General features: G+C 39.7%; 1 protein-coding gene across 2 annotated transcripts in view; it reads right to left on the reverse strand.

The window, feature by feature from the left end:
• Positions 1-764: 764 nt before the first annotated feature.
• PHF11 (PHD finger protein 11) overlaps positions 765-21,779 on the reverse strand; it is a 34,251-nt gene continuing 13,236 nt past the window's right edge. Inside the window, exons 3-12 of one of the 2 annotated variants that reach the window (XM_036831358.1) lie at positions 17,761-17,868; positions 12,670-12,803; positions 9,472-9,506; positions 9,211-9,282; positions 7,793-7,848; positions 6,497-6,679; positions 6,019-6,070; positions 5,163-5,294; positions 3,539-3,610; positions 765-1,591 (exon numbers count right to left, since the gene is read on the reverse strand). In XM_036831358.1, the coding sequence (XP_036687253.1) occupies positions 1,452-1,591; positions 3,539-3,610; positions 5,163-5,294; positions 6,019-6,070; positions 6,497-6,679; positions 7,793-7,848; positions 9,211-9,282; positions 9,472-9,506; positions 12,670-12,803; positions 17,761-17,868 (984 nt within the window). In that variant the 3' untranslated portion in view covers positions 765-1,451. The remainder of the gene's footprint in view (positions 1,592-3,538; positions 3,611-5,162; positions 5,295-6,018; positions 6,071-6,496; positions 6,680-7,792; positions 7,849-9,210; positions 9,283-9,471; positions 9,507-12,669; positions 12,804-17,760; positions 17,869-21,779) is intronic. The other variant, XM_036831359.1, reaches the window with a different exon arrangement.

A 21,779-nucleotide genomic window follows, 5' to 3' on the forward strand; every position in this document is an offset into this window, starting at 1 on the left:
ATGTGGGGCTCAGACCCATTGTTCCTTGGGAAGAACCTCTGCAGTTGATTATTCTCCCATTTGTGGGTCGCCCACCCAGTGGTGTGGGTCTCGACTGTATTGTGTTTCTGCACCACCACCCCCCACCCACACCGTCTGGTTGTGGTTTTCTTGGTATCTTTAGTTGTAGAAGATCTTTTCTGTTTGCTTCAGTCTTTTTTTTTTTTTTTTTGCTTCGGTCTTTTTGATCCATAGTTGTTCTATAAATAGTTGTAGTTTTGGTGTGCTTGTGAGATGAGGTGAGCTCAGAGTCTACTCTGCCATCTTCTAAAATCTTTTTTCGGCTTCCATAGTTTTTTAAGTGCCTCAGGTGATTCTGATGTGTACCCAAATTTGAAAACCATTGAGATTTTGCCCCGCAGTTATTAATGTCTTGGGCTGGGGTTGCCATTACAACAGGAATGAACATGTTCTTTCGTTTACATCGTATTCTTCAGCAGATATCGAGCATATTATGTGCCAGATACCATGTTGGAGACTCAGATCAAACTCATGTTGAAATGTAGCACTACTGTGGATCAAAGTAGTGTGGTAGAAAAGTAGAAATGTGAAGTTTTCAGAGGTCAGACATGGTAGTAGGGCATACAAATCTGAATTGTATATTGTCAGGTTGAGAAAAACCTTCAGAGAGACCATCCAGTTTTAAATGTTTATTTTGAAGATGATGTTATGCCCATGTGCTGACTGGCTGAAGAGAAATTTAAAAAAGACACAGGTATGTTTGGTACAGGTATAACGTTCAGATTTATTTTATCAAAGAAGCATTACAGGCTGGAACTAGTCTCAAAAGATAAAAACAGTTTATGCATTTTTTTCAACATTTATTGAGCACGCTAGCTGCTGGGAATGTGACAGGGAGGAAAACACAGGAATTGTGAGTTTCTGCCCTCAGACTGCTTATACTCCATCGGTTTGAGGTATGATAGAGTGGCTTACACCGAGAAGGGATATGAAGAGAAAGTACTCTCAGATGGAATAGGTATGAGGACATCCGCAGGAGGAGCAGTGAAGACTTCACAGCAGAATGTGCAAAGGCCCTGGGGGCAGGAGCACCTGGAATCCACTTAGCTCACTGTAGTGGGGGTGGGGGAGGCGGGATCTAAAAATCTAAAAATCCACCAAAGGATTTTTAGAGCGATGGGAGGCATGGTCCAATTTACTCAAGTAGAATCAGAAATATTTTATTGGGGGGGGAGGGGTACCAGTGAGATGATGATCAGGAAGAGGAGGCAGTAAAAAGGCATAAGATGCCAAATCAGCAAGAACAGGTAAGGGCTGGTGAGGATCAAAGTTTGAGGGCCAGAGAGACACGAGGGGCCTAGTGCTAAAGATGTGTGGCTTTCACAGGCCCGTCTCCAGCTTTCAGCCTGTTTACAACTGTGCTTGATTCCTGGCTTAGGAAATGGTCATTCTTAAGAAGACAGAGAAGAATCTGAAGTAGAACTTGACTGAAGCTCAGAGCACAGGGTTTGTTTTAAGTTCTGAAGTAGCTCAGTCTCTTCCTTCAGCTGCCGCTGCCTTTCTTCAGATTGATGAATTTTATTCTCTATTGCTATAATAAGAAAATTATTTCAGGTTTTATTCAGTAGTTTTATACACAATGTACTATTTCTAGCCTCTTTTGAAAGTGCATAGTACACAATGCTGTGCCCCAAATGAAAAGGATCTAGGGTCTTGTGAGCAGGAATTGATGCTTTTCTGCCTTTGCTTTCTCTTCTAGTTCAGGATAGAATTCCAGTATTTATCACACATAAAGCTGGTCTGTAAATCTTTAAAATTTTGTATACATTTATAGCAGAAAAGGCACTTCTGTATACTTTTGAGTATTTGAAAGCAGCGACTAAATAACCTTCATGCTACACAATATCCATTTGTTGAGAGGATGCCATTAGACTATCAAGGGTTAAGGGCAAATCTTTCAGAGAAATGCATCCAATTTTTAATGTTACATAAAAGCTTTTGGTTTTATTTAGAAATAGGAATGCTTTTATTGTGGAAACTTAGAAGCTACTTTAGTTAGGCTTTATAAATTATAATATTATTCAGTGGCAATTTTTTAAAAACCTCAAAATCTTAGAATATCTGTATACCTGCAGTTAACTTTCTGGAACACTGAAAAGGCTGAATTAAGCAAAAGAGTCTTTATCAGTTGGGGTGTGAGAAGTTAAGTCTTTTAAGTTGGTTCTCATGCGATTCCAAATAGTGTCACCTCTGGGAGCTCACACCCCCCAAATACTACACTATACTGTATGTACTCCCAACTAACTTAACCTAGGTAGTGACATGTTCCAAACATGTTACTTTTATATGAAAGAAAAATAAACATACATGAAAGTCACCTACAAAATAAAGCTTTTTAGAAAAAAATTTAAAGGCTGCTTTAAAAAAAAAAAAAAGGATATTCCCGTAAGATGTGTGCAGACATTCTCAAGAGACTGGTAAAAAAAAATATTGTTGACTATTTTTCTGCTGATTATAAATGTAATACAAAATTCAAATAGAAATGTGTAATATGAAAACAAAAATGAGAAAGGCTTGTGTATACTGAGACAGGAATATGAACTAATATTTTCTCCACAGGGAAAATCTATTTTCCTAATACATTTGCTGGAAAGACAAATACATCTCTGGAAAAGAACAGAGTTTAGGGCACTGTTTGTGTACAACTTCAGGAGGAGCCATCTGCCTTAAACTCTTTGTCAACCTGTGCCCTCCACTCCCGCCCGGATGTGCAGTGCACAGCCTGCCCAGCTGTGTGTGGCAGCCTTGATGGAGAAGTCAGGTCAGACTCATCAATGTGGAAACTTAGCCTGTTTTGAAGGCATCTGAAATAGTGGTGAAAGGACCACTGTTTGTTTGTTTGATGTTTTATGGAAAGGTTAACACTCTTGTTTTCACTAGGTTTTCTTTTTCAAAAGTTTCTTGGCTTTTTTTTTTTTTTTTTTTGATGATGAACTTTAGAATCAATCAATCACAACCCTCCCTCTCCCATTAGATTTGAAGATTAATGTTGAAAGAACTGAAATTTTTACACATCATACTAAGTGAGAGGGAGACAGACAGTGCAGCATGGTTTATCACAGCCTCACCAGTTCCTGCTGATTTCCAAACGTGGTGCCCAAATACTTCCATTTCACAATAAATTTTTTGTTTCCACTTTTTCAGATGAGTTCTTTTTCTGATTACAAAAGCATTGTGTGTATGTATAAAATGTGGAAAATACAATGAGCACTAAGACAGAAGAAATTACTATAATCCAGTCACCTACAGATAACTACTGTTTCCATTTATGTGCAGTTTTTCTGTGTGCATGTGTGACCCTGTGTATATATATTTTTTCTTGTGTGTGTGAGGGCTCATATTGTTTTGTAATGGGCTTTTTCATTTAAGGCAACGGTGAACATTCTTCTAAAATAGGATTTTTATCACCTGAATAGTGTTATTTTAATATATGTGATAAATGTTTATAAACTTTGCTGCTCAGTTATAACTCACATACCTGCTTGAAAATTTACAAATGCATCTTCAAACAATCTACAGTCGAAAAGTGAAGTTCCAATTTCTTCATAGTCTGGAGGAAGAAAAACATTTTCAGTTTTAATTTCAGTAGCTTACATAGGCAGAAACACCTCACAGAGTAACCCGCAAAAAGGAAAAGCACACAGAGCAGGCGTCCCCTGTGGTCTGCAGTGGCAGCAACCTCACCCGGGAGCTCGTTAGAAATGCAGATTCTTTTAGCACCTTTACTGGATCAGAACCTCCGGGGATGGGGCCCAGCCATCTGTTTTAACAAACCCCCCAGGTGGTTCTGAGGGGCATGCTCAAGTTCGAGATGTGCTTGGTCTAGAGACAAGAGTAAACGAACAAAAGAATGTAATGAATGAGCTTTGGGAAATGTCTGTTTTCTCTTAACTACACTTTTTGGTTTCGTCCTGTAGAAAAAAATCCCTTTCAAATAATCATACATTTTACATTGTTGCCTAAAATACAGACTGTCAAGGTTTTCCTTCTAAGACAGCTATACAGTCGACCCTTGAACAATGTGGGCTTAGGGGTGCTGACCCCCGTGCAGTCACAGATCCAAGCATAACTAACTTTACAGTCGGCCTCCCAAATACGTGGGTCCTCTGTATCTGTGGTTCTGTATCCACGGATTGTATAGTATTTTACTGTGTAGTATTTATTGAAAAAAATTCAGGTATAAGTGGACCCGTACAGTACAAACCCATGTTATGTGTCGACTGTATTTATAATAAAGTTTTTAAGCTCCTAACACAGGTTATGAGAAGGCTAAGTGGCTGTATAACCTGCATGTACAAATGGAACTTCAGCGTCCCGAAGAGCTCTTTCTGAAAGGCCACATTTAACTGAACCAAACATCAACCAAAACATTAAAATTACTTCTTTCTTCTATACTTTACAGTATAAAAAAAGGCACTTGCTTGTTTAAGGAACAGAATTAGAGTCAAATCAAAACTAGCATAATGAATGTCAGTCATTCTCAGATCTTAGCAGCAAGCATGCTCAGCTGCGGGGAGGGGGGAGCGCAGGTGTGTGACTGAACCTGGTTCTGAACTTGCCCGTTCTCTTGATGGTCACTCTCAGTTATGAACCTCTGGAAAAGACATTAAAACTTTCAGGGAATCAGGGTATTTTTTACTAAAGTAATGATTTTGTGAATTACCTACCTCCTGTTGATTTATAAAAAGACAAGAGATTGGAACAATAAATTGTATTAAAGAATGAGATAAAGGCTGTGAGGGCGATCTGGCTGTGACATCTGTCACCCCACTGATCGCCAGGGTTGATTCGGCTATCTGGCTGGCTAGGCGGGTGTCCCCTTCCTCCCTCACCACTCCACGTGCGTCCCTCCCGAAGCTGCGCGCTCAGTCGAAGAGGATGACCTTCCCCGATAGAGGAGGACCGTTCTTCGGTCAAGGGTATACGAGTAGCTGCGCTCCCCTGCTAGAACCTCCAAACAAGCTCTCAAGAATGAGATAAAGATGGAAAAGAAAAAACAGCGCAGAAAGAAAATGTGTACTTTGGGGGGGGTGTTGTTTGTTTTGTTTAACATGTAGGTCTGTGAGAAGTCTCTATATGTAGAAATTTTGTTATTTCAATACCTGATTCTGAAGTGGTCTCATCCATGAGTCTTTCCTGAATCAAATGAAGTTTGTCTAATATTTCTTCAAATAAAGCATTAAGAAGACCCGCTTCTTTACATTTCTTAAGAAAAGCAACTTTCACAATTGCATCTAAGAATAAAAAAAACATTTCAGAAGGAAATCATCTGTCTCAGGACAGCTATCATACATCATTTTATGGTCACTTCTTCAGACTTTGCGTAATGGTGGATGAGCATTATTAGATAATACGTACAGCACCTTTATCTTTTCTATTAATTGTAATTTCATCATACCTCATTTTTTTCAAGCTGAAACAATGAATGAAATGTTATAAAAAGTGAACATAAAAGCTTCTCTGCTTAGAATAATTATATGAATAAAGAGAATTTTCTAAAATTTAGCTTCAAATCTTTGAGATAACAGCCTCCCTCATTTTTTTCTGTCACAGTTGACTGTTATTATGGAATGTCTGTTTCCTTAACAGAAAGTTACAATTACTGGCTTCAGCTTCTTGGGGGGGGTGGGTCACAGTGTGAGGTGTGGCATGTCATTGGATTCTGAACTCAGGCAACCCTGGCTTCTATATCAAGAGCTGTATCCTTTCTTAATACTGAAGAGCAGTTGGACCATCCCAACCTAAGTTATAATCTAAGTTATTTTGATCTGTTGGGGTTATGATGGAGTGAATAATTACGATAAAAGATTTCTGTTCTTATAATTCATTACTACAAGTCTAGAATAATAAAGTGGGATACCAACTCTGAAATTCTAAATAATAAAGTGGGATACCAACTCTGAAATGGTACTAAGTACTGTAAGTCATATTCGTTAACAGACAAAACTTATAGCAAACCTGTGTGTCTGCCATCCTTTTCCCTCCTATCCAATGCCATTCTTTCCAGTGGCTAAAAGGAGAGAAAGATTAAGATTACTTTACACGAATTTTTTACTGTTGACATTTAATACAGTAAGTCCCCTACATATGAATGAGTTCCATTCTGAGAGCATATTTGTAAGCCCAATTTGTTCATAAGTCTAACAAAGTTAGCCTAGGTACCCAACTAACACAATTGGCTATATAGTACTGTACTGTAATAGGTTTATGATACTCTACACAATACATAAAATACAAAAAATAAAACATTTTTAATCTTACAGAACAGGGCCTTGAAAAGTACAGTAGTACAGTACAACAACTGGCACACACGGGCTGGCATCGAACAAACAGGCAAGAAGAGTTACTGACTGGAGGAGGGAGAGGAGGTGGGAGATGGTAGAGCTGAAGGATTGTCAGCAATAGGAGACGGAGGGCAAGCTGCAATTTCACTCACGCCTGACGTTGATGGCACAAGTTCTGGTTCCTTGCTGGATTCAATTCTATCTACCCTCTTGACAAAACGATCCCATGATGTCTGGGTAGTAGCTCTTGTTTTCTTGTCATCGATGACATGGTAGCACTGGATTGCATTCTTAACAGCTGCTGCAGCCTTCGTGTACTGTTCTACGTTCGGGTCCTGTGCTTGAAATAAAGTTACTGTACTACTGTATACAGTACTGTACAGTAAAGTACACAAAAGCACAACCACTTGTAGAGGATGCACGCACGTGACAATGTACTCCAGACACATGAATGTGATTAGACGTGTGAATGCACGTTTGCATCTTTGAAAGTTCGCAACTGGAAGGTTCGTATGTAGGGGACTTACTGTATTGCATAAAATGAAAACCAAATTCAGTGATATGCTTATGGTGAAAATCATGTTCCGTGTTCATATGTAGATGTAAACATCAAATGTATTTTTTTTTTTTTAAACTCTTTTTTTTTTTTTTTTAATATTTATTTATTTATTTATTTTACTTATGGCTGTGTTGGGTCTTTGTTTCTGTGTGAGGGCTTTCTCTAGTTGTGGCAAGCGGGGGCCACTCTTCATCGCGGTGCGCGGGCCTCTCACTATCACGGCCTCTCTTGTTGCGGAGCACAGGCTCCAGACGCGCAGGCTCAGCAATTGCGGCTCACGGGCCCAGTCGCTCCGTGGCATGTGGGATCTTCCCAGACCAGGGCTCGAACCCGTGTCCTCTGCATTAGCAGGCAGATTCTCAACCACTGCGCCACCAGGGAAGCCCCCAAATGTATTTTTGTTTTGTCTAATAAAAACATTAACAGGTGTAACAAGCACCTCTTGTATAAATAGGGTGAGAGGTGAAGGTTGCTGGCTCATATTAATTTAGCTTACATGAGCTGTTGCAAATCCCCAAAACATTTTCATATGCTTTACACAGAACAGGAATCCAGAAAATTATGAGTCACAAATTAGGTCAAATGTGGATCCTGCAGCTGGGAAATACTTGGCTAGGCAAGGATGTTCCACTGCACCTATGCCTGTTTTCAGACCATAAACACCCTGTGGGCTCAGATCCTCTCCCTGATTTGGTACCAGGGGATGTGTTACAGGAGCCAGGGGACAGTCACCTCCTGGAGGTTATGTGCTTGGATACCCAAGACACATCCAACTTCTCTTTAATATTCATCATCATCTATCATTGTGTCACCTGAAATTCAGAAGGTTAAAAAAAAAAAGACATTGTATGGAGAAACTTAAAGCTATAACAAAATTAAGTCAAATTACCTGTACAGGATTGCCTGCTGAGATACGTTTTTTCCTTCCCCTTTTTCTTTTCACTCCTGAAAAGTAAGCAGAAAAATATAAATTATGTAGATACTGGAATCCATAAAGGAAAAGACTGATGCTGGACTACATAAAATGTACAACTCTTATATGCCAAAGGTTATAACAAAGTCAAAAGATATGTCAAACTTAGATTAAATGCAAAAAACCCCGACAAAAGTCCAATTTTTTAAATATAAAAACCTTATAAATCAATACGAAAAAGGCAATTGGGTAGAAAAATGGGCAAATGGGGAACTCTGGAGAGTGGGTTCATTAAACAGAAAAATAAATTGGGCCACAAGAAAACAAATATAATTGATCAAAAGATAGGGGAATAAAAAAAAAAAAGATAGGGGAATATACTCAGTTTCACCCATAAGTAAAGATATGCAAAGTAAAACAGGTAGAATTTTTCATTGATCAGATTAAGATGTATAATATATAATGTCTGCAAGGATTTGGGTCAATGTGTACTGCTGGTGCGGCCTCTTTAGAAGATAATTAGCCGACAGTTACCCAAAGTTTCATTGTTTATACTCTTTGACCCAGCAATCTACTTACAGGAAGTCTTTCTAATAGTATTGTTACATAAAGGCACAAAGATGAGTGGAGAAAAATGTTAGCTACAGTATTAAATGTGATAGAAGAAGCTGGAAATAACTTACATGACAGTCACGCAGAGACTAGTTCAACTGTGGTTCAGCTATACAACTGAATAATATACACAGTGGAATACTATGAAGCCTTTTAAAAATGAGGTAAGATCTACTTATACCCACTGATAGAGAAGAATCTCTAAGATACACGAAGTGAAAAAGCAAAATATAGTAGTAGGTATGTTTCTATACACAGAACATTTTTGGAAGAATTTGAAAGAAACAACGATGGTTTCCTCTGGGGAGAGGATTCATTACGAACAGTGTTATAATCTGCTTTTTAAAACGAATACATTATTGTCATCTTTCCCTGTCAGTAAACACTGACTGACAGCAATGTTTTAGATAGTATTTCTGATAAGTTGCAAGGGGAATGGCTGAAGAATGGCTGAAGGGTAACGCTATTGTTTAGAGAGCGTTGCTTACCACCACAAAATGCAGCTGGCATGACAGGGAACTAAGCCTTTTCCAAAGAGGGCCGACTCCTGTCCACAGAGAGCATTCCACATCTAGTATTGGCAAGATTGCTCTTCCGGCAGTACACAAAGTCCAGGTAACCCCAGCTAGCCAGGACCCAGTTTTCCTCAGAACGGAAAGGCTAATCATGCGTTCTTAGGAGAATTGCATTCAGGGAACATACAGCACTTTATCAATTTTATCTACTGAAAATTCTGATAGTCTTCTTAGAAGACAAGTAGTCACAAAAGTCAAGCTTCTTACCGGGTTTCGGTTCGGTTTGCTGACTGAAGTGAGAATGGAAGACACCAGACAAAGGCTTCACTGAGAGTAGGTCTAGTTCACGAAGAAGAAAAGTTTAGTCCATCATACTGCGCACCGCACAGGGACTGACAATTTTAAAAGTATGTAACATTTTGACTGAAAAATTTGTATTTTAACTTAGGCCAGTAAATCAGATTATTCCATGTCTTACCGAAGGTTTACCTTTCTTTAAACCCGCAACACTAAATTTTAGAGACTTACCATTTTGAGGGTCAGCATGTTGTTGGCACAATACTCTGAAAACATGAAATTTCAAAGAGTCAAATAATTGTATTTACACTTTTCAAATATTATGCCTATTGCATTGTAATTTAAAAGGGAACTAATCTGTTTTTCATGCGGGCTTAACCTTAAATATTTATTTGTTAAAAACAAAATTGCTGTTCAAGCCTGTGTAGTTACTGACACACATCAAGTGTAGATGGGCCCTGTGCCAGCATCCCCTGTGCCCTTGAGCCTTGGACAGGTCAGCGTGCTCTCTGCAGGGGTGAGTGCTGACTACATATTTTGAACAATACTTGTTCATATACAGTGGTCAGTGAGATTTTTTACTGTATAAAGAAAATACCTAGAGATCCAACAGCTAAGACACAAGTTTTCATCTGACTACACAAAGTTCTGCTGATTTTCAACAATAAGCACAAAATTGCATGCATTATCTGGTGGGAAAGTAGTTTTCTAACTCAACATGCATCTCCCCCAGATCTCAGATTTGAACTGCATGAGCTTAGAACTGGTCAGTGCCCTAGAAGAGAAGGAAGAAGCAGAGCAGCTAGAGCAAAGAAGTGCAGTGAGTAAACCTGAAGGAGCTGCTCAGGCCCTGTTTTCTCTCCAGCCTTTCTTCCTCCGCAGCCCCAGGTTCCCTTCCTTATGGTGCTGACCCTCATGATGCAGGGTCCCCTCACCTAGGGGAATGTATGAACTCTTCCTGTCATACAGCAGTTCCCGCCCCCTCCATGCAGTCCTCCCAGCACCCCTCCCGCCCACCCCCAATCGATATTAATCTCCTCGCCCTTCGGATTCTGGTTTCTCAGCACTTCTGTTTGCCAGGTACTTAATTTTTTTTTTTCAACCATATATACAAGTGGAGGAGATGTGATGAACTCCCATGCCCCCAACCCCATCACCCGTTTTCAACAATTGTCAACTGAAGCCCAAGCCAGTTTCATGTAAATCCCCTCCTGCTCCCATCAGGCCACGTGCTCCTACTAGTTTTGACCTACTGGTCCTCCTGTGAGGTGATAGTTTTAGTTCACGTCTTGTTTCTCTTTATATTCTCACTGTACCTAACAAGGGGTCTCGTGCATGACAGCCACTCCGAATGTTTAAATTCAATTTAAAAATGAATAAAAGTTCACCTGATACTTGATAAAACTATGACAAAGAAGATTATTTTATGAGTCTCTATTCATTGGTTCTACTAATATATGATCAGTATTTTTTCAGACTTTAAGGTATAGCAGGAACTTGACTCCTTTTTGTTTGACCTTGTAGCTCTGCTAATAACAGTCTTTCTAGTGGGTGTTTTAGGTCTTTGGAGAAGTCATAATAAAACAAGCTCTTTGGGAAGGTAAATAATAAAAGTGAAACAGAATATTTCAATCCATGAGTTTCTCAGCAAATCAAATATAAAAAGAATATAAAATTAACATATTTACACATTTCCTGTCTAGTCTCAAGCAAGAAAATACCTGTGTAAAATCAGATTTTAAATTATTTAACAAACTTCTTTGAATGTTAGGCTTGCCCACATTTTAGGATCTATGGCCGCTAAGCTTAAAGAGGATATGGTGTCAAAGAGCAAAGACTCTGGAGCCCTGAAGCCCAGCTCTGCCTCTTACCAAATGTGTGGCCTGGGTACAAATTACTGTCAGGGCCTCAGTTTCCTCATCTTTAAAATGGGGATAATAGTACCTCCCTTACTGGGCTATTATGAGTATTAAACGAAATAACATTTGTAAAGTACTTTGAAGTATTCCTGGCATAAAGTAAGTGGTTAAAAGATAAAGTAGCAAAATAAAATAGTTCTGGAACACATTGATAAAATTGGGGATATATGCCCACAGGGGGAAAAAAAATCTACCCTCCATATGGAATTTTAAAGTATCATTTAGGAATGTAACAGATCTTACAAAAATCATATTAAAAATAATCCTCTGGGAGGGATAAATTAGGAGTTTGGGATTAACATATACATACTACTATATATATCAGTAAAATAGGTAACCAACAAGGACCTACTGTAAAGCACAGGGAGCTATACCCAATATTTTTGTAATAACCTATAAAGGGAAAAGAATATATATATATGGGTATAACTGAATCACTTTGCTGTACACCTGAAACTAACACAACACTGTAAATCAACTACTTCAATTAAAAAAATTTAAAAAAAAATAATTCTCTCATAACACTAATCCTGTTATTCAGATACTATGCCTGAAAAAAATGTATATGTTTCACTGAAATTTAAAATGTCCAGTTCAATCAGAATCTATTCATATGCCCCAAAGAAGTGAGAAGTGTCTCCCTGGCTCGTCAACATTAGACCATCATTCTCTGTTTTATTCCATCTCATAACTTTAAAAAGGTCAAACCTAACCTTTTGACTGTTATTTCCTTCACCTTTATATGACATATTCTAGACTGCATCTACGTACAAAAAAGAGTTCGCTGAACATGACCTGAATCAATTAAAAACTGGGTTACTGATTTTTTCTGACTAAACTGTATAATGACTTAACTGAACTGACTTCTTTCATTAGAAGGAAGATCAAGTTTCTTCCTGGATAAAACAAATGTACTTGTTTTGGACTTGAAATATGCCTTACTGGATCAAAGTTAACATTAAAGAATTATTGAAAAACAAGGAGCAAGATTTCAAAGCCAAAGGCAACACGGACAAGGTGTAAGTTTCTTCAAGGACTTAATGACTGATAACTGTATTTGCTGCATAGTTTCTTTATCATTTTTAGAGGCTATTTATAGTTAAGAGGGTGGTGACAGTGATGGGAAAATACATTCATTTGGAGACAAGATGGGTAAAGCATGGACCTAGAACTAACAAGTCAGGCTCCTTTCCTCTTTACAGAAAAGAGCAAGTGTGAACTGGTTCCCAGCCTCGTGGCCACCTGTTAGGTTACTTGTGCCACCATGTCAACCAGTGCTTTCTACGAGGAAAGAAAGGATACAGGGAGAGTAAAAACCAAAACAAAACCAAACCTGCTTCTTTTCTTCCTATGACACTTAGGGAAGGTGCTTTGAAGTTAGGTTCCCAGCTGGGCATCTCCCAAACCACATTCATACTTGGAAATCATTTGCATAAAATTAGCTTTAAAAAATCTCCTTGTCCTTATTCCAATCCCCCAAATGTGGCTTTAAAACTGTTTTATTAAATACTTGTAAGTTCCTTCAGATCCATCAGCTTGTAGAACTGCGTGGTCACTCTTGGCACAGAAAAAGTGGTAATTCTTGAGACAGGATTTTAAATCACATCCCACGGTGGCTCCTGTTTTCCCACAATATGTGCATTTCTACAGAAGAACAGATTTTACCGAGTAAGCACCTGATTTTTCAGAATCTTTGTTAAAATTTAAAGTTAAAGATGTCATCAAATATTATTTTTAAGTTGGCAGCCCTAATGTCCTCAGCTACAAACACTGGGTCCTGACATTTAGCTGCTCATTTTGAAATTTCAGCAAAACCTCAACTAACTGGAATGTTTTGTAATGATCTGATGAAAAGCAGAAAACCCTTTGTGTTTCCAAGAAAACCCCTCTCCTCTCTTTTTATTTTTATTTTATTTTATTTTTTTATTTTTTTTCCTCTCTCCTCTCTTTTTAAAAGAGATTTCTAAAAAGCAGGGTTGGCAACGCTGTCCAGCTCTAGGCAAGAGGTTCTGTTGGGGACACTGAGCCTGTGGCCGAGGTCAGCTCCCGGCACTGCCACTAACAGCTGTGTGATCTCGAGCCAGTCCCTTCCCCTCTCTTAGACCCGAATTCCTCCCTGGGGATCACACTGCCTGTCTTACAGAGGCACTACTGAGGAGACGTGAGAGAAAGGAAGTGAAATCTCTTTGGCATCTATGTAGAAAGGCCAAAAATGTAAAAAAAAAAAAAACAACACCAAAACAAAAAAGCCCCTGAGGAATAAGTTTTTTTCTTAGCTCAATTCATTTGATCTCTTGCCTTTATGTATCAGTCTATTGGTCTGATAGGAAGGTGGCGTAGAGATGGCTAGGAGGACAGTACGTGGCCACAGAAACCTAACTGTTTGGGGGTATCTGAGCCATGACCACAGCTGGTTTATATCATGCTCTGGCTGAATGACATGGGTGCACAATGAAACCACCTAGCAAAATAGGAGGTGACAGCTCACACAGTATCCCAAGGTCAGCACGAGCAACTATATAAACAAAGGAAATTCAATTGTGGGTGAGAAATTAGATTGGGCAAAAGGCAGAATTTGAAGTCAGAGCACAAAGAATGATCATTTAATGTTGGGGGGGCCATCTGACTATGTGTATAGGAAAGAAAGTTAGATCCCTACCTCACAATATATTCCCAAATAAACTCCACGTGGATTAAAGCTTTAACTGTATAAAAAATAAGTATTTTTAAAAAGCTGCAAGAAATTAGAAAATATAAAAGAAAAAAAGGACAGTATTGAGGCTTTCTAAGCAAGGCAGGAGACACAGAAGCCACACAGAAAAAGACTGACAGATTTGACTATATAAAAAATTTAAGCTCCACTTTTAAGGTGATAGATACCATTTAAAAAAAAAGGAAAAGACTGTTTGCTGCATAGTAGATAAAGGGTAAGACTCTGATAGCCCACAGAAAAATGGGAAGAGAAGAAATACAAACGGCTAATAAACGGTGACTCATTGAAAGACTACAGAGTAGCTGTGACGTGGCAGGCCCTCTTCCAGGACGGGGAAAACAGTGGTGGATAAGGTACCTGCCTGCATGAAGTTAACTTTCTTTCTAGTGGAGACAATGATCAAATAAAGCAAACTTTAAAACATAGCGATACATGCTTTGTAGAGAATTAAGGCAAAGTGACAGAGTGTCTCTGGGTCCCTACTTCAGATTGGGTGGTCAGTGATATAGAAGGCCTCTCTGAGGAGGTGATATGGAAGCTTAGATTTTAATAATAACAAGCGCTGCTAGTCTGCACCAAAGCAGGGGAAAGGACATCGTAAGCAGAAGGCCTTATGTGCTTGTGGCAAGAATGCGCTTCCCCACTGGCAAACTCACAGGAAGGGCAAGAGGGATGGGTAGCGTTGTTGGAGCAGAGAAGAGGCAAGGGGGACACTCTGAGCTAAGATCCAAGGGGTAAGTGAGGACTGGGTCATGGAGGGCTTACGAGCCACAGTGATGAGTTGGGGTTTTACCTTTGTGCAAGAGGAGCATAAACCGATTCACAGTTTAAAGATACTGTTCTGGCGGCCGTGTGGAGAATGGGCTGGGGAGGGATAGGCGAGAGAGAAAGAAGGACAAGTATCAGCAGTGTTCAACAACAGTCCGAGAGAGTGAGATCACGCTTCACCACAGTGGATGAGTGGCAGTGAGAGAGAAGAGGAGGATGCAAGGTCCGTAGGGTGAGGCTGATGGACCCGATGCTGGGCTGGGGTTGAGAGGCGATGATGGCGGACAAATGATGTGCTGTTTACTGAGGAGAAGTGAGCAGGTTTGGATGGATCGTGTGTATGAGTGTGTAGGGGATGGAACTATTCTCTTCCGGCCAGTTTAACATGAGAGGCTATTACCTATCCAGGTAGGTATGTCAGGTTGGTCATCGGGGCTGGAGATAGAGAGAGTCCCGGCATAAGAATGGTATTGAAGCCATGGGAACTGGATGAGGTCATGTAGGAAGGATGTTCAGATTGAGGAAGGAGCCCAGGACAGAGCCTTGGGCACTCCAAACTGTAGAGGTTGAGCAGAGGAGGAAAAACAGCCAAGGCACCTGAGAAGCAGCAGCCAGAAAGGTGAAAGACATACTCGCAGCTTATGTCCAGGAAGTCAAAAGAAGGAACTGCTTCAAGATGCAGGGCAGGGACCACTGTGTGATGATACTGCTGACAGGTCAACTAAGGTCAGACAAGTGACACTGCAAGTGACCAGCTCTTTGTGTATAAGGGAGAGTTGTTTTTTTTTTTTAAAGATGACATGATCCATTGATCATGTTTATATGCTGACAAGAATAATCGATTAGAGAGAAGGGATAATGATGTGAGGGGGTAGAGGAAAATGCAAGAACCTAGTCCTTAAAGAGGGAAGGAGGACGGCTCCAAAGCCCACGTGCAGGGTTGGCTTTGACAGGACGGAGGTCTGAGAGTCTGAGGACAGGCAGGTGGGCAGTGGTTTGGACAGTAGGGGTTTCTGTCTAGTCGCTTCCATTTTCTCGGTAAGAATCTGGCAAAGAAATGTACAACACCAGGAGTGAACCCTAATGTAAACTATGGCCTTTGGGTGTTTCTGATGTGTCAGTGTGGTTCATCAGTTGTAACAAATGTCCCCTCTAGTGGAGGGTGTTGATAAAGGGGAGACTGTGAACGTGTAGGGGCAGGGGGAATACAGGAACTCTCTGTACCATCCCCTCAGTTTTCCTGTGAACCTAAAACTGCTCTAAAAAAGAAAGTCTATCCAAAAAAAAAAAAAAAAAAAAAATCAGGGATAGTCGCCAACTTGGCAAGGAGAAGTTGGGGTGGAGCAAGGTTTTAAAGAGAGATGATAGGATATGAAAGAGTAAATGTGCAGGGTGGGGGATGAAGTGCTGATGGTCTGCTTGAGGTTCATGGCCATGAATCTAAGATCAGTCAAAACATCTGTGGGTTTTTCTCCGGTTAACTGCTCAACTGCCAGCGCTACTCAGCTCCTGCAGACATCAGACAGACACACTTCCCCAGGCTGGGGCTTTGCTCAGTGAGTAAGGAGGGTGTCCAGGGGGCTTGCAAGGGAGTGACTGCTGTGCTGGACCATGGCCAGGGATCACTGAAGAACTGCTGGAGCTGGGTGAGCCGGGAAGATTGGGATGATTACTAAAGAGGGGTAATGTTCAACCTCTCCAGTGATCAGGGAAACGCAAGGTAAAACTCTGTGAGACTGGCAAAAATTAACGAGGTTTGAGATGTTCATTTTCGTCAAGGGCTGGGAGAAGTGCTCTTTCATCCACTATGTACAGAAGCATAAAGTGGTACAGTCTTTCTGGGGGATAGTTTGTCAGCATGTTTCAAAGATTTTAAAGGGAATTCTCTTTGACTCAGCTGTTCCACTTCTAGGAATGTGCTGTATAGCACCAGTCAAACCAGCACACGAGGATAATGCACAAAGATGTTTTCTGCAGCATTCACTATTACAGTGAAAATCAGTGTCAACTCATTATCTAAGGGCAGGGAATGGCTTCACGCCTTCCAGTACATCCTATGGAATTCCATGAGGTCAGTGAAGACAATGCCAGGGACAGTCCTATGCTTATGGTTTCATGAATGTGCCACATCTTCTCTCTTGCCTTCCACGCTTTTGCACACCCTGTTCCCTCTCTCTGAAATTCCCCCTCCCCCATCCTCATTCCCCCCGCATTCCCAACTAGGAAGGCTTCCTGAGCCCCAACCGTGCTGATTTGCCTGCTCACTGAGCGCCCCCTGCTGACGCTTCTCAAAGCACATCAGGCAATGCGGAAACTGCCCATGTATATGCTGACATCTCGCAAGGACTAAAAAAATGTTTGTTCCAGGTCACTAACCTGATTGTGGATTGTGGTGGTGGTTAGGGTGTTAGTGCTCACGCTTGCTGTATCGCTGATGAAGCTGCGAAGGGCCTGTCATGGAGGGAGTCTACTACAGCAGACCCAGTAGAGCAACTACTCAGCATTCTTCCTTCCCAGGGGGAGCTGAGCCCGGCTCCGAGGGTAGATCCTGATTAGTTATGGTCGCCTCTAGCAATCGGTGCAGAAAGAGGGGTGTGGCCTAATTAAACTTTCAGAAGGGCTCTTAATCCATGCTTGGGGATGAACTTTCTCTTGTGGTAGATAGGAGCAAGCAAGCCTGATGCTTCAGCTGCTGCCTGTGGCCACCCTATGATCACAAAGGGACCAGCTGAAGCTGTGGACAAGGAGGGCGGAAAGGATGATGGGCCCCTGATGACATCATTGAGCCACTGAATCAACCAACCCTGAAGCCAGTTTTTCCTCTGGCTAAGTTAAGAAAATAAGCATCCCTTTTTTTTTTTTTTTTTAAAGCCAGTTTGTTCCTTCTACTTATAGCCAAAGCATTCTACCTCATGTCTACTTTGCCGATGAAGCATATTGTAGTTCATTTAAAAATATTAAAATATTCAGTTGAATCTAAGTTTCCAATATAGGCCCTACTTCTTTCAGCTCTCCACGTTGCATCTCTGTCCCCTGGTTTATCAATCAAATAGACTTTCTTTTGAAAGCATCACCAAGGGTCTGTTCATCTTTGTGAGTAATAAAATCATTTATACTTACCAACTTCCTCCCTCTCTTGATTTCTTTCTTTACTGATTCCACATCAAAATTTCTATCACGATTAAGCGGATCATGATCTTCACATTCCACAAGTGCTGAGGAATACAGCTGCAGATTGGGAAAAGAAAAAAGCCAGAGTATGCACAAAGTAATGCTGAAAGCTGCAAGTCAGAAAATGGTACCAAAAAGTACTCACCAGGAGTGGAAGATGGGTTGGGGGAGAACAGTGACCACCTTTTGGCGTGTGTGAGCAGATCTCAAGTCACCCTGCTTTTCTTTGGGAGTTGTCCTGATCCCCAGACATGTTTTATACTGCATTACCCTGACCCCCAGTGGCTAACTGGACCTGGTCGGGGCCCTGACCCCAAGCTGGGCCAGTCAAAGTCCCTATCCTAGGGGACTAAAACAGGCTCTGAGCCACATGGTCAGAGCAAGTCAGTCTACAAAGAGAGGAAAACAAAAACAAGGGCTAGAGAGGACATCCTGGGTTCCTGATGGCTTCCCAGCTCCTGTTTCTTGTACCCACCTGTGTGCCTGCCTTCAGGAGCCACAAAATGCCCCTGCAACTTATTGCAAAGCCCCTTTTATATTTAGGTTGGCTCGAGCTTCTAAGAGTTTCTCGAAACCAAAAGAATCCAAACTACCTCTGAATGAAAGATCAACATTACACATACACTTAAATAATAAAGGGCATGAAAAACATAAGATAAAAAAATTTTGACACTGGCACAGGCAAAGATTTCTTATAAAAAGCAGAACTATAAAGAAAAAGTTATGAAGTTGGAATTCACCAAAATTAAAACTTTTTGCTCCTTGAAAGACATTGCCAAGAAAACAAAAAGGCAAGCCAGAAATTGGGAGAAAATATTCACAATTCATATATCTGACAAAAAAATTATATCAAGAATATAGGAAAAACTCTTGCCACTCAGTAAGACAAATAATTCAGTTAAAAATGGGCAAAAAATCTGGACAGACTCTTCAGAGAAGGAGAGTTACAAATGGTGAATAAGCACGTGAAAAGATGCTCAAAATCATTAACCCTCAGACAAATCAAAGCCACAATGAGATACCAATACACACTCACTAGACTGGTTAGAATTAAAAAGATTGAAAATACCAAGTGTCAATGAGGGTGTGGAGCAAACGAAACTTTTACGCATTGTTGTAGAAGTGTAAAATGATGCAATTACCTTTAAAGTTAAACATACACTTACTTTATGACCCAGCATTCCTCCTGTAGGTATTCACTCAAGAAATAAAAGCATTATTGTCCACATTTAAAGAAGGCAACAATATACAGTGGAGAAAAGACAGTCTCTTCAATAAGTAGTGCTGGGAAAACTGGAGAGCTACATGTTAAAAAATGAAATTAGAACATCTTCTCACATCATATACAAAAATAAACTCAAAGGATTGAAGACCTAAGTGTAAGACAGGACACCATAAAACTCCTAGAAGAAAACATAGGCAGAACACTGACATAAATCGTAGCAATTTTTTTTTGGATTTATCTCCAAAGGCAAGGAAAACATAAGCAAAAATAAACAACTGGGACCTAATTAAACTTAAAAGCTTCTGCATCAACAAACCATTGACAAAACAAAAAGACAACCTACTGAATGGGAGAAAATATTTGCAAATGATGTGACCGGTAAGGGGTTAATATCCAAAATACACAAACAGCTCATACAACTCAACATCAAAAAACAACCTGATTAAAAAATGGGCAGAAGACCTGAATGGATATTTTTCCAAAGAAGACATAAGACGGCCAACAGGCACATGAAAAGATGCCCAACATCACTAATCATCAGAGAAATGCAAATGAAAACCATAAAGAGGTATCACCTCATACCTGTCAGAATGGCCATCATCAAAAAGACCACAAACAAATGTTGTTGAGAGTGTGAAGGGAACCCTCCTGCACTGATGCTGGGAACATAAACTGGTGCAGCCACTGTGGAGAACAGTATGGAGGTTCCTCAAAAAACTAAAAATAGAGCTACCATGTGATACAGCAACTCCACTCCTGGGTATATATCCAAAGAAAATGAAAACACTAATTCGAAAAGATATATGCACCTCAGTGTTCATAGTAGCCTTATTTACAATAGCCAATGTATGGAAGCAACCTAAGTGTTCATCAACAGATGAATGGATAAAGAAAATGTAGTGTGTATATATATATGTATATATACACACACATACACATACATACAATGGAATACTATTCAGCCATAAAAAAGAATGAAAGTTTGCCATTTGCAACAACATGGATGGATGTGGAGGGTATTATGCTTGGTGAAAGAAGTCAGACAGAGAAAGACAGATACTGCATGTTATCACTTATACGTGGAATCTAAAAAAATTAACTAGTGACTGTAACACAAAAAAAGTGTACGCCCACATGAAGACACATATTCAGATCGTCACAGATTTATCCTAGTATCTTCAAACTGGAATTAATAATACGTCTATCAACAGGCAAGTGGATAAACAAATTGTGATAGAGCCATACAATGAAATACTGTGCAGAAATAAAAAGGAACAAAATACACATACAAGAAACAGCACGGGTGAATCTCCAAATACTGTAATGAGCAAAAGAAGCCAGACACACAGAACACATACTGTAGGAGTCCTTTCATGTGAGATGAGAAAGACAGGCTCAAGCTATAGAAGCTGGGGTGGGGAGGAAGTGGCTGCAAGGAGGCATGAGGGAACCTTCTGGGGTAATGGAAATGTTCTACATCTTGATGGTGGTGGTGGTTACATTAGTAAATACATGTCTGAATACTCTCTGAACTGTACACTTAAAATGGGTGCTTTTTTAATGTAAATTATACTGACAAGGTTAACTAAAAAGAGCAAATTAACATTAACAGTATATTAGAATAAAACATCACAATCAAATAGTGTTAATCTCCGAATGGTTTAACAGCAGAAAATAAACAAGCACATAACTTATTACTAACAGATTAAAAGGAGAAAATTTGAGACACGAAAACCAAATGTAACCTGGGAATCAGAATCTTTTGTTATAAAGTTATTAGGACACTTGAACCTGAAACCTGGGTGGTTTGAGGATTAGATCGTAGTAATATATTAATGTTAAAGTCCTGATTTTGCTTATATGTTCTGGTATAATGTTATAAGTAATAATCCTAGTTATTACTTTAAAATGTATATCTCAGAAATAACTAATTTTCTTGTCAACTGCATTATTATGAACTTTCATCAAATCTTTAACTGTGGTCATTTTTAAGTCTTTTGTCATTTACAGACAGTTCTGGGTGTACTCTGATGCTTTTGCAAATATGTTCCTATAAAAGGGTTTCATCTTCAAGAAATTCATGGAAAAGACTCTGACAAGTACAGGTTTCTGGTAACTGACTGTACTGCTGAACTGAATGAATAAGCATTTTCAGAACTCTAATGAAAAACTGATGAACTCAAAAAAGTGCTAACAAAAGATCAAGATGAAAAAAAAAATTTAATTACATGGGACTGAGTGAACTGATGAGGATGAGTATAATTTTTGTGACTTTCTGTCTGAATTAAAAAAAAAAAATCCCACAAGGACTCAGAGGCAAAGAATATACAAATCAATTTTCACTGCAAAGTAAAGGCGCTGTTACAGTGGAGGATTACTGGACTGAATGTCAACATTATAACATAGTATGAGAGTGTTTCAGGTTTGGTAATTGCAATCATTGTTGCTTTTGTTGTGGTCATCCATGTACAATGCTTGGTGTCAGTCTATTTATCTCTTGTAAAAATAAAATACAGTGTGTGTGTGTGTGTGTGTGTGTGTGTGTGTGAAAAAAAAAATTCCTGATTTTGATGGTTACATTGTGATTATGTGAATGTCCTTTGTATAAAATACATACTGAAGTATTCAGGAAAGATAACGCATCATGTCTCAATTTAATTTCAAATGGTTCTATAAACGAAAATAATCAATAAACAGTCTATAATAAGAACAGAAAAGAGTTTTATTTGAGCCAAACTGCAGA

The sequence above is a fragment of the Balaenoptera musculus genome, chromosome 18, assembly GCF_009873245.2.
Source record: "Balaenoptera musculus isolate JJ_BM4_2016_0621 chromosome 18, mBalMus1.pri.v3, whole genome shotgun sequence".
NCBI classification, from domain to species: domain Eukaryota; kingdom Metazoa; phylum Chordata; class Mammalia; order Artiodactyla; family Balaenopteridae; genus Balaenoptera; species Balaenoptera musculus.